Genomic DNA, 17,143 nt, shown 5'->3' on the forward strand with positions numbered 1-17,143 from the left:
AACTGGATTAGAATTTGCATTGAGATGACAAATGATCTATATAATGAGCTCATATCATACGTCATAACCAATCCTTCCAAACTTTCTATAAAAAATCTAAAACTTGATTTACTTCTAGTATCGTTAAAAGTAATAAAAAAAAATGTAACGCTAGTTACTTAATCTTACATAATCTTACACATCAAACACTCCTGCCAGTGTGATCTGCATAGGTCCTATTTCATTAATCCCGGCCCGAAATTTTTTTTTCTAGAAAAATTTGTTCCCGCCTAGATCCCGAAGAAATTTTTCTTTTATTTATCCCTAAAAGCCGGACCAGAAATAAAAATTATTTGCCGAGCCCGGCCCAATAATTTCTTTCAAATAAAAAAAAATATATTATCTTCTTTGTTTCTTACAAGAAATTTAAAAATATATCAATTTTTATTTGACAAAATGTAATGATATCATATTTAAAAATTTAAGCGCGAACCTGGTTTTACCCAAAATTTTTAAAAAAAATATTAGCCCCGACTTAACCCGAACCGAAATTTTTTTTATAAAATCGTCGGGTATGGCTCAGACCATGATTTGAAGATATCTAACTCCTATAAAAGTCTAGGAAAGTTTTAAAGAGAACGCTTTTTTAGACTGAAATTTTGAAAAGAAAAGCCCAATGATACATGAAGATAATTATTATATTATTATTTATTTTATTTTTTTTTTGTTTTTAATAAATATTATATTTGTAAAATTGTATTTTCATTTAAATTCCTTTGATTAAAATTTGAAAATCGCGATACTATATTAATCAAAAGTAACTTTTAATAACACTAGTTCCATGGACAGTTACTTTTTAAAATCAAATTATATTAATATTAGTTACTTTCCTATTGAATTTATATAATGCTAAAAAAAAAAATTTTTTATCTGAAAATGAATCTTAAACCATTTTATATTCGTTTACTTTTTAATATATATATATACACTTTATCTAAATTATGATATTAAGGAGAGTAAATATTAACAATGGTTCAGTTTTGGTAATAGCTAAAAACAGGTCAATTATCGATATACATGCACGGGCCAAATAAAATAAGCTACATTGATAAATAAATAAAAAATCCCAAAGATGAGGGTTATAGCTATCATCTAAAAATTAAGTTACCCTCTTTTATTTTAGCCTGTTAAAAAATTGATAAAAAGGAGTGAAATTATCGACAATAATCATGTATCTTTCCATCCCCAGAATTCTATGTAATATTTTACAATTATATCGCAATATAGGTATTTGCTTGCTTCGCATTAATTTTAACTCAAATATTACCAAAGTATTTAATAAAGTAATTTTTTTTAAAAAAAATTTGGATGTAAATCCCACGTTTAGTGCCTTTTTATAATAAAAAAATTAGAGTTGTTATTATAGCTTTTCTCCGTATGAATAGTTATAGAATTTTTAACATACAAAAAAAAATGAGTTATATATATATATTATTTGATAAATATTTTTCAATAATTCTGTGGTAAGACATTAATTATATTATATTATATTACATAAATATAAATATAAATATAATATTATTTTATATTAAAATAATGAATATTAATGTTTCATTATAATGAAGTATTATAAGTTGAATATTTATATAATAAATTATTGATGATGAATTATTATAATTGGAAAAAGAAAAAAATCATTAAAAAAAATTTTTTTTTTTTTATAATATTGATTTTATATAAGAGAGAAGAAAAATTACAAAAAAAAAATTAAAATCTTCTAAAACGTGTCCATCCTTCATTCCAAATTCGAGCCCGAATACAGATACCCGCAGGAAATGCTATTTCAGCTGCCGGCCCGGGTTTTGTATTTTCAGGCCCGGCCCGGATTTTTTAAAAGTATATTATTTTTTTTATATAAATAATAATGGCGATTTAAAATATTTAGTTTTAAGGCCCATATGATCGGGCCAGAACCATGCCTGCAAGCTCTGATTTTCAGGCATATTTATAACAAATGATTTTGATCTTCTTTAAAGAGATTTTCAATTCTATGATCGAAGATTCTTTTTACTCAAAATTTCGGGCAAAAAAAATTTTTTAAATTCTGTTGCGAAAGTAAACCAATTTAATTATAAATTAACCTTTCAAAAATGGACATTCTATATGAGACATAGACTCTAAACTGTAATTAAATATACCATATTAAAAGGTCTGCAAATGACAAAATTTTTAGGCCCGGCTCGATAATTTTTTTGACAAAGAAGGAGCGGATAGAGTTATGTAAAATATATATAAATTACTTATTTACAACCATAAAAACTACAAGAAAAATGAATTTAAAGAATTAGTTCAATTAAAGACTCAGAATCCAGACTTCTTAAAAAACCCGCTCCATTTCCATTCTTTTATAGTCCGGTTTATAATATTAAAAAAATTTTAAAAAACAAATATAATCTATTAAAAAAAATTTTGTATTGTAAAGTATAATAAAAAAGAATAGAATTTATGAAGGTTTTATGTAAGTTGTTGTGAGAAGCTGTACATGCCTATGACTAGAGCAATGAAAGTGACATACTCGAAGCTAAAAATTGGAAAGACGGAGATGAGAATGTGTATGGGTATCCTTGAGAGAAGCAAGAAATTTCCAGCTGGGAAGAAATTAATTTAAATGGTTCGGGCATTTTGAACGAAAGATGATTGGGAAAAGAAATGCACCTTGATATAAGTAATGGGAATCAAGGCAGTCATTACATATGGCATGATGAGAATAATGGATTCTTACAAATAGAGAGGGGAAATTGGCTTATCCTGGTAAAATTTGGAAAATCGCTAAACTAAGATGAAAAAAGATATCATATATATAATTCTATATAAAAAAAAAATTACATCTTATTTACTGTTAAATTCCATTTCTTTATTTTTTATTAAGACAACAAAGTATTCTTCGGTCAGTTTTTAATTTAAAATTTACAATGTCAAAAAATCATTTGATAGAAATCATTATAATTTTTTGGTGAGTTGTTGATTAATTTTCAAGATTTTAATTGATTGACTTAGGCAAAATTTAGAATAAATGGGCAGTTTAAATAGGACTCCTTTGAATTCTTTTTATTGACTTTAGGATTTAACATGTGTATTTTAATCAACTGAAAATATTTAGGTAAGCGTCAAATGTTGTGGATAAAAAAATTATTTATATAATCTTAATTTAAATAAGCTTCTGATATATAAATATATATAGAATAAACAAGTCATTAAAGAATTAAATTTACTGGAAAAATTAATTATAATATTTTAAATATATTATTTAATTTTTTTTTTAATAATTAGAAATCGATAATATTTTATTTCGCATGGTGGTGTATTTTTCTTTTAAAAAAAAATTTCCATTTTTAAAAAAAATAATTTGTTTGAAATGAATTTGGGTAGTGTTGTTAAACGGGTCGATTTGAGCCGATTTTTAAAAACGGCTAACTCGATATTTTAGACAGAAAAATATTGCTTAAGCCTCGAGATTTCGTTATTAGATGTCTGACGCAAATAAAGACTAATAGCGCTAAGAATAAGAATATGTAAGTCTGGTTTCGTTTGCTTTAGAAATAAATAATAATGATATCTCCAAATAATAATAATAATGTGATTAAATTTATTCTTTTATTAGTGTTTAAATAAAACGCAAATATATATATATATCAAGTCGTTAAAAAAGTAATTTTTATTAACAAGTAAAATTATCGCGTTCTTTTTTAAATCAAAAACTTCAAATATATATATATATCTAGTTAATCAATTTAAGGTAAATCAATTGATGGTTTCAGGCTTCGTATGTAGAAATAAAATAATATATTATTTAGTGAATGTTTTTGTATATGTAAATAGTCATAGTTTAAGGCTTCAATTAACTTTGTATATTATGATATTAAATTATATTATACAACAATGTCCGAACCTTTGTATCATCTATGAGCAAAATCTTTAGGCTTGCACAATATTTTTCTGAATAAAACATTGAGTAAGCCCTTTTTTAAAAATCGGCTCAAATTGAGCCGTTTTACTAAATTTGGGGTTAGGGTTAGAAGGATTGTCAGTAGTGTTGTTATACGCTTCGATTTTTAAAAACGGCTAATCCAATATATCTGCCATTTATGAGCGAAATCTCCAGGCTTGCGTAATATTTTTAGGGCTAAAATAGTCGGGTTAGCCGTTTTTAAAAATGTAGCGTTTTTAACAACACTAGTTGCCAGATATGGGGTAGGATTGATATAATTTTTTTTTTAAAAAACCAATAAATTGCGCCTTGTTTGGAGATTTTTATACCCGATTCAGTTGATTATAAACCTTTAATGTTTTTGGCGGCGGGTATTAAATATTAATTTCTACCTTAGAGATATGACAGGAGGTTATATTGTCCATAAAAAATTGAAACGCTATAGAAAAAAATAAGACTTTGCAATTTTTTCGAATTGTTTAAAACGTAGTTATATTTATTTTTAAAATATATCTCTAAGGTAGAAATTAATATTTAAGAAAAAAGAAATCTTTTTTTTTTTAAAAAAAATAAAAATTTAAAAAAATTATAAAAAACATCCGGGGTATCTATTATCCATACGCATCGCGTGTCATAGCGCTTAAAAAAATTTATATAAAAATGTTAATTCTAAGTAAATAAATATAAAAATATATTGCCAAATATGTAAAATTTATTAGGCTCATCTATATTTTATGTATCACCCGGAAATTGTCACTTTAAACTGTCATATAATTTACAAAAAAAATAAGTAGTCAATCATCTTCATAATGTCATTAATAACCCTAGACAAACTAGTGGCTTCTAATGTTTTTAATAAATATAAGTTGAATTTTTTTATTTATTCAAAAATAATCCCTGCTTAAAAATGGCTAATACCTACCCCACCAAAACCTTTCTTAAAATTATTTTCTTTTATACTATTTGTATAATATAAAAAAAAACATTTGAATGACACCCTTATGGGTTAAATATTATAATATTTTATTTTCTTATTCCGATTATTTTGAATATATTTTGCATTAAAATATTCGATTAAAATGAGACATAATTTAACAAGAAACCAATAAGTTTAATAAATATAGATTCCTCCCTAATTCTTTTATATTTATTCCCCTAATTTTTAGCGTCCTTGGAAACCCCGGTCCCCAATCCCTAAAGTTCTTAAATCAATTGGGTAGAAGAATTTCGTTAAGGACAGGGGTCAAAAACGAGTCCCTATCTCTTAAACAAAAAGTCCAATTTGAAATCCTAAAGGGGAACTACAAATGTTTCTTCGAAACACTCCCATTTCCCTCCTAGTTTATCAAATATAGTTATTTATTATATATTAAAAACTGTTTTGTTAATTTCATTTATATTTTACATCGCAACTATATTTAGAATTTAACCACAAAAAAAATATTTTTCGTTATAATTAAACAATTATGTTTTAAATATTTAATATATATATATATATATTTTTTTTCTCGATTATGTATATCATATTATGTTCAAAAAAATTATACGATTATAATAATGATAAAATTAATTTATATATCGAGTATATATATTTTAGAAGACCTGAGAAATCTGAACTCGATTTAAACAGAATTTTATAAATAATTCATAAACCTTGATAGTATTGTATAAATGGCTCGATTTTTAAAGACTAAAACTAATCCAATATATTAGCTAAAAATTATTTACGCATCCCTGATGATTTTGCTCATAGTCACAGATACAAAAGTTTTGAAGTTGAGCACCTGAGAAGAGAAGAGAAGAGAAGAGAAGAGAAGAGAAGAGAAGAGAAGAGAAGAGAAGAGAAGAGAAGAGAAGAGAAGAGAAGAGAAGAGAAGAGAAGAGAAGAGAAGAGAAGAGAAGAGAAGAGAAGAGAAGAGAAGAGAAGAGAAGAGAAGAGAAGAGAAGAGAAGAGAAGAGAAGAGAAGAGAAGAGAAGAGAAGAGAAGAGAAGAGAAGAGAAGAGAAGAGAAGAGAGAGAAGAGAAGAGAAGAGAAAGGAAAGGAAAGGAAAGGAAAGGAAAGGAAAGGAAAGGAAAGGAAAGGAAAAGAAAGGAAAGGAAAGGAAAGGAAAGGAAAGGAAAGGAAAGGAAAGGAAAGGAAAGGAAAGGAAAGGAAAGGAAAGGAAAGGAAAGGAAAGGAAAGGAAAGGAAAGGAAAGGAAAGGAAAGGAAAGGAAAGGAAAGGAAAGGAAAGGAAAGGAAAGGAAAGGAAAGGAAAGGAAAGGAAAGGAAAGGAAAGGAAAGGAAAGGAAAGGAAAGGAACAGGAAAGGAAATTAACAAAATTTCGGGGCTTGCGGTAATATTATTTTGGCTAAAATCTTAATTTAGGATCGGCTAAGTCTTGTGATTTTGCTCATAGTTCATAGATAGAAAGATTTGGAGTTGGACATCTATTAAAAAAATTTTGAGGCCTGCGATAATAGTATTTTGGCGAAATCGAGACGTTTAACAGCACTATAACTGCAGTATTATTTGCCGTTAACTCCATGTATTTGCACTTGCTGGAATTTTTTTTTTATAATAAAGAGCTTTAACTTATTATATATTTTTTTTTTCTATATTTTATAATAGAAACTTATCTAATTTTTTTTTTTTAATCGACTTGAACTTTTACTATTTATTTATTTTACTATGCTGTAATTTAGAAGTATATATAAAATATGGTTGTAATTTTGAAGTATATACAAAAATATGCTTGTATTTTGGTATTCTTCGCCGCGAATTCGCGCTAATTGTGAATTTAGGGTAATATTTTATGAATACCGTTTGTTAATAATAAAATAATTTCCCATATTGATTAATTTTCTGTCCAAAAAAAAAAAATTCATAGCCTTTTTATTGAACGAGATGTGCCTTCATTATAGAGGTCGCCTCGGCCCAAACCGACCCGGTAAAATTTTTATAGCGTATTTTGGCCCGGCCTGAAATTATTTTTACTCGATCCGATTCCTATAAAAAATATTTTTGTATAACTTATCCGACCCGACCCGAAAATATTTTTCCTCCGAATAAATAATTAAAGTTTTTTTTTTAAAATGGGACAAAAACTTAGATTCCAGGTTAGGCTAGAGATATTGTTTAAATTTTATTATATAATATCCTAATAATATAACTTTTTTTTAAAAATCTGACTTAAAATTTAATTTAGTTTTATAAATATTTCTAAACCTCTCTTCACACACCCCATAGTCAATGACAATATTACCCGCTACCCTCCTTTTACTCCCTATCCACTTCTACCCACACCCCTCAAAAAAACCCTTATCTCCTAACCTTAAATCACAATGACGATTTTGTGTCATACCTCTCCCCCCCTTGGCAAAGGCGCCTGGTAAATTTTCATTTTTAACCAAAATGCGAAAAAGGAAACGCGGAAATAGTGATGGAATTATTTTTTTTACACGCCTAAATACGAATACATATATATTTGTAACAAAATCGTAGAGTTTTGACTGGTTTAAAAAAAATAAAATATAAGCGATCAACATACGTGAATTAAATTAGATATTATATTTATTTATCCCCCCCACTCCACTTCTCTGTTCCCTTTTGGGATATGGAAATCCTTTTTGGGATTTCTAAATCTTCACTCGAAATATTAAAATTTTTGAAAAAGCCGATTTAACCCATAAATGCACTCCAACATGTGTTAAGAGTATGCCTACCCTATAAATTTTAGATAATTTTATTTATAGAAGAAAATAAAATTCATATAAAAATTCATCTTAATGAACGAGTAGTTTATAAAGTTCGCGACAAAATTGTTTGAAATTCATTTTTAAAATACATTTACGGTCCATACTTTCAAAATTTAAAAAAATTCTCTTAATAAGTGATATGATATAAAATAGAGAGATTCTGAATGCATAATATACTGTATGCTTCTTTTGCAATAAATTTAATGAATGAAAAGGCAAATTAATAAATTATAAAATAAAATGAGTGGATCCTATATAGCGCGGAATCATCTACGATGCAATCTTTTCCGTCGTGGTTGCTAGGTTAATGATAGGTATTACCTTGAGGTAGTACCTATCAAATTTGAAATTTTGTTTATTTTCCATTTGGATAGGTTACTACCAAATTTATTTATAATATATTATATATAAAAAATCGTGAATTTTGAAATGCGTCTACGCGTCGCTTACCAATCCGATGGTTTAGGGTTCTAATCCCAGCCAAGATCTTGTTTTTTATTTCTTAATCCAACTTGGTGGTCCCGTCCTTGGGGAGGGGGGCGATATAAAGGAGGCCTAACTTGACCACGTGATTCCGTTAAGTAATAAGGGTCTTATTTACATTTTAATAAATTTTGGTCGGTATTTTGACTTGGTAATATCTATCATTAACCTAGTTGCTAACTCACCCCCCTCCTCTTTCCCTTTTCCGGAAAAGAGCTCACATACTTAGGATCTTATTTTTCTTTCAACAATTTTTTTTTTTGATTATTTTATTTATTTTTAAAACTTTTTTAGATATCGATTTTTTTTTTTTTTTAAATTTAAAAAAATAATAAAAACGTTAATGTAATATCATCATAATAGTATTTAAGTACATTATTATTATTTCTTATTCTGTGTTATAATGCATAATTATTATATTATCTTAAATCTGTAATTCTAAAAAAATAAAACACAATAAAAAAAACTTATAGTGGTATTATCATGGTATTTAATAGAAAATCATTTATTATTTTTTTAATCTTTGACAAAACCTCAAATTCATTTTTTTTAATGTTTTTAAAAATAATAATATTTTCTATCTACTGCTTATTATTTTATAAATTCGATTGATTTTTAATAACTGATCTTACGCAAGCCTGAAGATTTTACTCTCATAGATGGAAGAAAGGTCTAGACACATATTATGGCAATCTCGAGGACTTGGGTAATATGGGGATGAAAACTTTGCCTAAACTTTCGAATGATAAAAAAATTTATACTTTATTTTTCCTATCTTATATTGACCCCGAATTAGTAAATTATTCGATTCATTTTGAAAGAAACGAATACGGATAATTCGTTATTCGATCCGGTTATTCGTTTTATTTTATAGGGGTATGCGAAGGGCGCGTTCCAATTATCCGTGTGTTACATATTATAATATATATATTATTTTTTTTTCTTTTAAAAAAGAGAAAGCAGAGCAAATCGTGATATTTTTTGAAAAAATGCATTATTAATAATGTATTTAAAAAAAAATTAATTTTGAGATCGGGAGAAGATTTTTAAAAAAAAATTTAATGAGATTATAATTTCATTTTCCCTCTTAACTCTTAAGTGATTTGAATTTTTTTTGTTAAATTTATCATTTTTTTTAAAAAAAAGATTGATATCGATATTTTTTTTAAAAGATTCTCAATATCCAATCAAAAATACAAATCCAGATCGAAATCGGACCCAAAAATGATTTAAATTGATGATAAATAAACCCTTAAATTAGATATAAAACTTTAATTTTTTTATATTTTTTATATAAAAAAAATTCCTACAAAGAAAGACTAAAAAATAAATAAATAAATAATGAATATAAATTCTTATCAAAGCGTATTATATAGGAGAATGGCCATCAATAATATGGAATTGGAGGATATCCAAAGGAAATATTACGTGCAATTCAAGCATTCTTGTTTCCTGTCCGGGCTAACGTCGCTCACTTTATACGGGTTCTTTCAAGTTCTGATCCATCTCATGATCCCCAACATCGATATTGGTCCCGATACAAAAAGGTTAGGAGAAGTGAACGAGCACAGACCAACTATCAAATCAGTAGGTTCTTATAAACAATGTAACATTGATAGATTAAATGGATGGTATAAGAAGTTTAAATATTTTTGAGATTCACAAAATGTCACATTTATTAGAAATAATGAGGCGAGAAACTTTATTTTTAAAATTTTTCTGGGTTTCTACCTGAAATATTTCAGTTTCCAGGGAACCGTTTTGAGACAAGAAAAATCTAAGGGGTAAACGAGATTCGATTACTTCTTGTTTTAGAGGGAACTTATTGTATCGGAACAGAAAAAAGAAATTATCTTCTAGTTTTAAGGATTATTTCGGGGGATATTAATCTATCTCTCTTAACATAATCTGGATTTTATTAAGAAAAGTATCTTAATTAAATTTAATATTTTTCTTTGTAAGTAAATATAATTTCAATTTTTCATAAAATTTTAAAATTAATTTTAAAAAAGCAACGACCGGTGGGTCTCCAGACATTTTTGAACTACGAAATCTCCATCAATGTAGCTTTGGTACTTTTATCGATTTTTATTCTGGGAGTATCGATACCTAGAAAATTATTCCTAAAATATTTTTGGATGTTGACCATTCTAAGTAAATTATACTATATATAATTATCCAGTACTGTTAAAATATCTAGGATAAATGTATCTGTATTTGTATCTTAATATGTTTTGTTAGATATACTCCCCCCCCCCCCACTCTCATAAAAAAAATACTTTTTAGAGTTTTCCCCACTAGGGGTCCTTGACTTTTTTTTAAAAAATATTTTGATAAACTCAAACTTAAAATTTGTTTATTTTATTTTTAAAAAATAATTTAGTTTTAAACAATCTCTAAATGAGTCTGACCTTATTTGGCTCAACCTAAAGATACATAGTATTTTTCCTTATTCATAATTGATTTTTAAAAACGGCTAATTCAATATTACACCCAGATTTTGTTGGTAGAAGGAACATAGATCTAGAAATGTACTATCGAAATCTAGAGGTTTAGGCAATATTTTTTCTGGCTAAAATATTGAGTTAGCAAAACGAGCCGTTTAACTACACTATCATAATAAATCAAAATCAATCTTAATAGAGGATTCAACAAAACAAATTGTTTTTCATTTATTTTTTTAAAATTAAAAATTTTTTATAATTATTTTAAAATAAATCAATCACGCATGATTTATATAATCATTTTGAAGAAGAAAGAAGAAAAAAGAAAAAAGAAGACAAATAAATAAAGGAAAAGATGAGAACAAATAAAATAAAAATATAACATTAATAAATAAAAAGAATGTGCTAAAAATTAAATGAATGGGAGTTAAAATCGATATTATAGCTATATATGTATTAATTGTAAAAATTTAAAAATTGTAATTATTTTTATTTTTTTTATGATATTTTTTAAAATATACTGAGTAAAGAAGGTGTTAAATATTTTTTTTATCACTTTTCATGATATAGTAAATTGGCAATTTTTTTATTTATTTTTTTACCACAATATTGGCAAAGAAATTAGATGTTTTAGGGGGTGGTTGGGTATGGTAATAATACTAATACGCTTAATAAAATAATGTATATTACTAATAAAAATCAATTTTAATTTGTTAAATTATAAAATATTTTTTTTAAATTTTCTCCTAACTGATAAAATTGTCAATTATTTTTCGTTCCCTATTTTATATGATAATCTAATCCTTCCTTCCTTTTCTTCCTTATTATTATAATCTCTTTACATTTTGCAATAATATTTTAATCTATTTTTTGAGGGAGTAAGGAATTCGGCAACGCAACAATAATCATTTTTTTTCTATGGGGAAGCATTAGATGGACCCATTTTTATACGTATGTTAAGCGTCAACGTTTTTTTTCCGGCAACGCGTTATTTTTACAATTTTAAATCAAATCTGTTATTTACCGGAAATATATTCTATCATGTTTAGAATGTCTATCTTCTGAATTGTAGACAAATTTGCTGTTAACCTTTGAGTCATTTATATTGTATAAAAAAAATATATGTTCTTTCTTTCTTTCTTTCTTTCAGGTTCATGGAAATATTGTCTGAAATTCAAAGGGTAGGGTATTCCAAAGATTGGTGGAATACAATTCCGGTAAGAATCAGATTTTTAAAATTTAAAAAAGCGCGCTAAAAAAATGATTTAAAATAGTTGAAAAAAATAACACATTGACGCTAGCATATATATATAAATATATCGCCATACCTCTACCGCCTGACTTTTTTAGTCATGGCTACGCCTTCCACCGATGTTTGAATCGACTTTTGGCATAGGCAGATGGTATTATTATAATGCAATTTATAAATTATACACGAATATTTGTATAAATATAAATGCTTAATAATAAGTGATGTTGAACAGCTCGATTAGAGCCGATTTTTGAATACGGCTAACTTCGATATTTTATCCAGAATAATTTTAAAACCAAGCCTTAAGATTTTGGTCATAGATGGCACAAAGTTTTGGACTTCCAGTAGCGAAATCCCAAGGTTAAACCGTTATATCAATTTTTACGGGAACTCCGTTTGAAATATTATATTTTCGGACTAACTTAATTTATTTTAAATTTACAGGGAGATACAAACAAAAAAAAACTTATTTTTTTTAATATTAAATGTTACATAGGGTAAATTCAAATTTAAATAAATATATTAATAAGTCACATTTAAATTTATCCTTTGTGACATGAATATAAACATCCGAGAAATATCAAAAATTATAATGGTTTATTAACACAGATAAAAAAAAGATAAATAAGAGTTCTAAAAATTTTATTAAATCTTAATTGCGGTATAAAACAAAGAGCAAAAAAAATGCGTTTTTTTTTGTCTTACAGTTAACACCTTAAATAAATATTAGCAAATTTTGTAGAAATAATAAATACTCTTTAAAATAATCCAACAAATCTTATTATTATGTGTGGTCTAGTGTTGTTATAAAAAACGGCTAACTCAATATTTTAGCCATAAAAATATTACGCAAGACTGAAGATTTTGGTCATAGATAGCACAAAGGTTTATGCATCTATTAGAGAAGTCTCGAGGCTTAGGGCGATATTTTTCTGGCTAAAAGCCGTTTTTAAAAATCGCTGAAATCGAGCCGTTAACATTAGCGTAGTCGAGTGAGGAAAACGTTCACAAATATCGCTAATTACAAAAATATATTCTTACACACCCCATCCCTTCCCCCGAAGTCACCATAAACAATTAATTCATATAAATGACTATAATTCTAAATTTTTCAGAGAAAAAAAAAAGTAAAAACCCAAAGTATCCAGGGCCAAAGTGTAAGTGCTAAAGCCTTTCAATGAAAATTTACGGGCAGAAAATCGGCACAAAAGCTCTCCCAGAAAAAACTCCTATTATATCTAAGGACCACAATTATATTATTAATTAATTTTTTTAAATTTAAAAAAAATAATAACATAATAAACGAAGCCTGGATGGGATTAACATCTTACTTGGTAGCCGATCACATATTCAGTAGCACCATTTTGCCCTCGCTCTCTCATTCCGCCAACTCATCCCGACCGTTAGCATCTTCGCCCACGATAAAAAATACTTCGCTTTTAGTAGGCACCGATATTCATCAAGCCTTCTACTTTATATTGCTGACGTACGCCTTCCTCCCGCTCAGCAGAGTGCAAGCATGTTGTTCGGGCATAATCTTAAGCATTATTTACTTGGCCGCCACCTTGTTTTACCAAAAAAAGCTCAAATCGGATAACGATTTCGCTAATAACTTATCAGGATACACTGTAAATTCTGGCACTCTTAAAGCATACAAGTCTATCGTTAAAGATAGGAGTATGACCAAGGAGGTTTTCCTTATTATATAGTGGTTATTGAGAGGCTCTATTGTATAAAACATTTTGCAATGTAAAAAAAAGAGGGAAGGTTAGGGCAGGTAATTCTACCAAATGACTGGCAGGGGGGGGGGGGAGTAAAAATTAATGTAAAGGAATTGGGCGGGAAGTATTGTGATTTTAGATTTAAAGAAATAAAGAAAGAAAGAAAGAAAGAAAGAAGGAAAGAAAGAAAGAAAGAAAGAAGGAAAGAAAGAAAGAAAGAAAGAAAGAAAGAAAGAAAGAAAGAAAGAAAGAAAGAAAGAAAGAAAGAAAGAAAGAAAGAAAGAAAGAAAGAAAGAAAGAAAGAAAGAAAGAAAGAAAGAAAGAAAGAAAGAAAGAAAGAAAGAAAGAAAGAAAGAAAGAAAGAAAGAAAGAAAGAAAGAAAGAAAGAAAGAAACAAACAAAGAAACAAATATTATAGGCGGTAGTAGGAGGTTAATATCGTTATTGGTTTGGGAAAGTTGTAGAAGTGCCTGGGATATAACCAAATTATAAATAAGTTTGCTTGGTAATATCATTATATAAAATATTAATTAAAAAAAAAATACTATTAAGATTCTAGCGGCTGTCATCATAGTTGGAGCCGCTAATCTTATAGGTCTTTTTCAGAACTACATGATATCAGTTTCCAGGAAAAAAATCTTCAACGACGCTAAGAAGTTTCTGGAGTACAGGATCAAATTAGAAATCGAGAAAGAACAACAAGTAATTTCCATTTTTTTGAAGGGCGGAGGATTAATTTGCTATCATGTAAAATATTTGATCAGAATATGATTTTCCTACGTTACCCCAATTTTTTTTTAAAATATAATATATAAGCATTGTAAACCTATTAAACTTGAATTTGTCTATACCAATTGACATTGACATAGCTAGTGTTGTTAAACGTTTTGAGCGGATTTTTAAAAACGGCTAACTCAATATTTCATCCAGAAAAAATATTACGCAAGCTTGAAGATTTTGCTCATAGAAGGAACAAATGTCTAGACATATATTATCGAAATCTCCAGGCTTAGGCAATATTTTTCTGGTTAAAATATTGAGAACGAGCCATTTAACAACACTAGACATAGCAAGGAAGGGAACAAAAAGTTTCTCAAGAGATCTCTAAATTTGATTAGAAGCAAATTTAAATAATTGAGCATTCCAAAGTCCAGGGAATATAATTTTTTAGTAATTTTACTTCTTTATGACTGTTAGAATTTTGGAGCTTAAATTTAAGTCAAAGTATATACATATATCTTTTTTATAAAAACGGATAGATGCTTCACAAAGTCAAGTTCTTCGAATAAATTTTTTCTAATTAGAACTTTTCCTCGCTTCTCTTTTAAATTCAACGTTTTAATTTAACATATAAAGTTTGTTTTTTTTTTAATTTACTTTTTTGGGCTGTGGCCTAAATATAAAAAATTAAACTCCGAAACTTCCGTAACTTTAACAAAAAAAAAGAAATAAACTATTTTTAACATGAAAACAAAAACATGTCCTAAAAATAATTCTAGAAAATTTTTATAAATTTCTTTAACTTAACATATGATTTGAATAAAATGTAAAAAAACTTTACAAAATTTTTTTTTTATATTTTCGCAAAATTTACAAACCAGATTTAGGACACAACATAACCAAAAAATTTTTAAATTAAATTAAAGGAAAAGCTCCTTCTCAGCGTTATTCCTCCGTATATAACGGAAGAGGTTAAGCAAGTCATGCTAGAAAAACTTAATAACAAAACCACGTCTCGCAAATATTCTATACTGCAATCCCAACAATTCCACGAGATGTACGTTCAACATCACAAGAATGTCAGGTATAAATTTTTTTAGTTATATATAAAACGTGTGAGGCCAAGTTCCATACAAGAGACAGCATAAATAGTTAGAGCCCCAATATCAAATATTTTTTATGGTTTAAGAGGTGAGTGGAGATGCATGGTAAATAAGAGTTTTCTTTTTTTCCCTTGTTCTGGTTATTTAGATGGCTTACACTCGTAATATGTCAACGGTGGCGCTAGATTGAGGGGAGAAATCTCAAAATTACAAAAAAAAGATATGTTTGCTCTCTTCTTGAATGAACAAAAAAAATAAAGGAAAATTTCTAACCTAAAAATTAGCAAATTTAAAAAAAATTCCCAGAGAGAGCTCTCCCAAAATATTCTTGTTCATAAAATTAATGTTTAATTATAAGTAAAAGGTAATGTTATTATAGTGAGCACAAATTGAGCGTTTCAATCGCTCTGTTGCAAGCGCAATTTTCTTTCTTTCTTTCTTTCTTTCTTTCTTTCTTTCTTTCTTTCTTTATTTCTTTCTTTCTTTCTTTCTTTCTTTCTTTCTTTCTTTCTTTCTTTCTTTCTTTCTTTCTTTCTTTCTTTCTTTCTTTCTTTCTTTCTTTCTTTCTTTCTTTCTTTCTTTCTTTCTTTCTTTCTTTCTTTCTTTCTTTCTTTCTTCATCACTTTTTTTTATTCTTCGCTTTGTAATATTATATAAAAATGCAATATAAATAACTTACTTATATCCTAAAAAAGGAATATTTTAGAAATTAAAAGAAATAAGAAGGCAGACGATAATATAATTTTCAAAGATAAATCCCTTTTTTTAGAAATTATTTAAAATTTTGAATCGACGATATTAATAAAAAGGCAACCTCAAATTTAAACAAGGAACGCGTTACTTTTTTTTTATTTAAAAATTACGGCAAAACTTAAACGCTCAATTTGTGTGCATTCTAAACATTCCGTTATTAGGATTTTAGACAAAATAATATTATGTAAGCCAGGATGCTCATAAGTAGCCGAAAGGTTTGGACCTCTATTCGCGCTAAATCTCTAGGCCTTACATAATATAATTTTGGTTAAAATCTTAATAGGGCCGTTTTCAAAAAATCGCCCCATATTAAAAAAAAGGGTGTTATATACATGAGAAATTTCGAAACTATCACGAGTGTCTTCTAATTGTCACTTATTTGCTGCAAGTATTCTCAAAAAAAAAGTAAGGCTGGAACAGGAAGGGGGGGGGGGAGGAGGGAGGAGGCTAATACTCTTCAAATTTTGTAATCTGTTTTTTTTAAAGACAGGTATTATGACTTTTGCACGAAATTATTTTATATATATATATTTTTTTAAAAAGATTCGAATTGTTTAACTTATAACAGCATCCTTTATTCGGACATCGTAAACTTTACTCCCCTATCTCAAGAGCTATCGGCCGAACAATTGGTTAGAACATTGAATGAATTATTCGGCTCGTTTGACAAATTAGCCCAAGTTTTTTTTGAATATATTTTATTGTACGCTAAAATCAATTACTAGAATTTATAACTTATTTCTATAATTCACTTCATAACACTTATTAACTTAATATAATTTTTGCAAAATTTTTGAATCCTATTTTATTTCCTGTGCATTTTTTTAAAAAATATATATATATATATATAAATGTTAACTTTATTATTTACGAAATTCTCAGAAGAAATTTCTCTGAATTTGATATTATTGGATTTATTTTTTTTTTTTTGCAAATCATCTGACTTATAACTATAACATTTTT

The 17,143-nt window shown here is 27.3% G+C and overlaps 1 protein-coding gene across 4 annotated transcripts in view; it reads left to right on the forward strand.

Moving 5' to 3' along the window:
- Positions 1 to 17,143, forward strand: part of LOC135925118 (adenylate cyclase type 2-like) — a 49,314-nt gene that overhangs the window by 18,232 nt on the left and 13,939 nt on the right. For 2 of the 4 annotated variants that reach the window (XM_065460304.1, XM_065460303.1), the window contains 6 exons: positions 9,564 to 9,774; positions 10,200 to 10,341; positions 13,192 to 13,574; positions 14,157 to 14,306; positions 15,251 to 15,408; positions 16,749 to 16,860. In XM_065460304.1, the coding sequence (XP_065316376.1) occupies positions 9,568 to 9,774; positions 10,200 to 10,341; positions 13,192 to 13,574; positions 14,157 to 14,306; positions 15,251 to 15,408; positions 16,749 to 16,860 (1,152 nt within the window). In that variant the 5' untranslated portion in view covers positions 9,564 to 9,567. Of the gene's footprint in view, positions 1 to 2,749; positions 2,791 to 9,551; positions 9,775 to 10,199; positions 10,342 to 13,191; positions 13,575 to 14,156; positions 14,307 to 15,250; positions 15,409 to 16,748; positions 16,861 to 17,143 lie in introns of those variants that run through there. The other 2 variants (XM_065460305.1, XM_065460302.1) reach the window with 2 other exon arrangements.

The sequence above is a fragment of the Gordionus sp. m RMFG-2023 genome, chromosome 2 (assembly GCF_954871325.1).
Source record: "Gordionus sp. m RMFG-2023 chromosome 2, tfGorSpeb1-WG-v2, whole genome shotgun sequence".
NCBI lineage: Eukaryota > Metazoa > Nematomorpha > Gordioida > Chordodea > Parachordodidae > Gordionus > Gordionus sp. m RMFG-2023.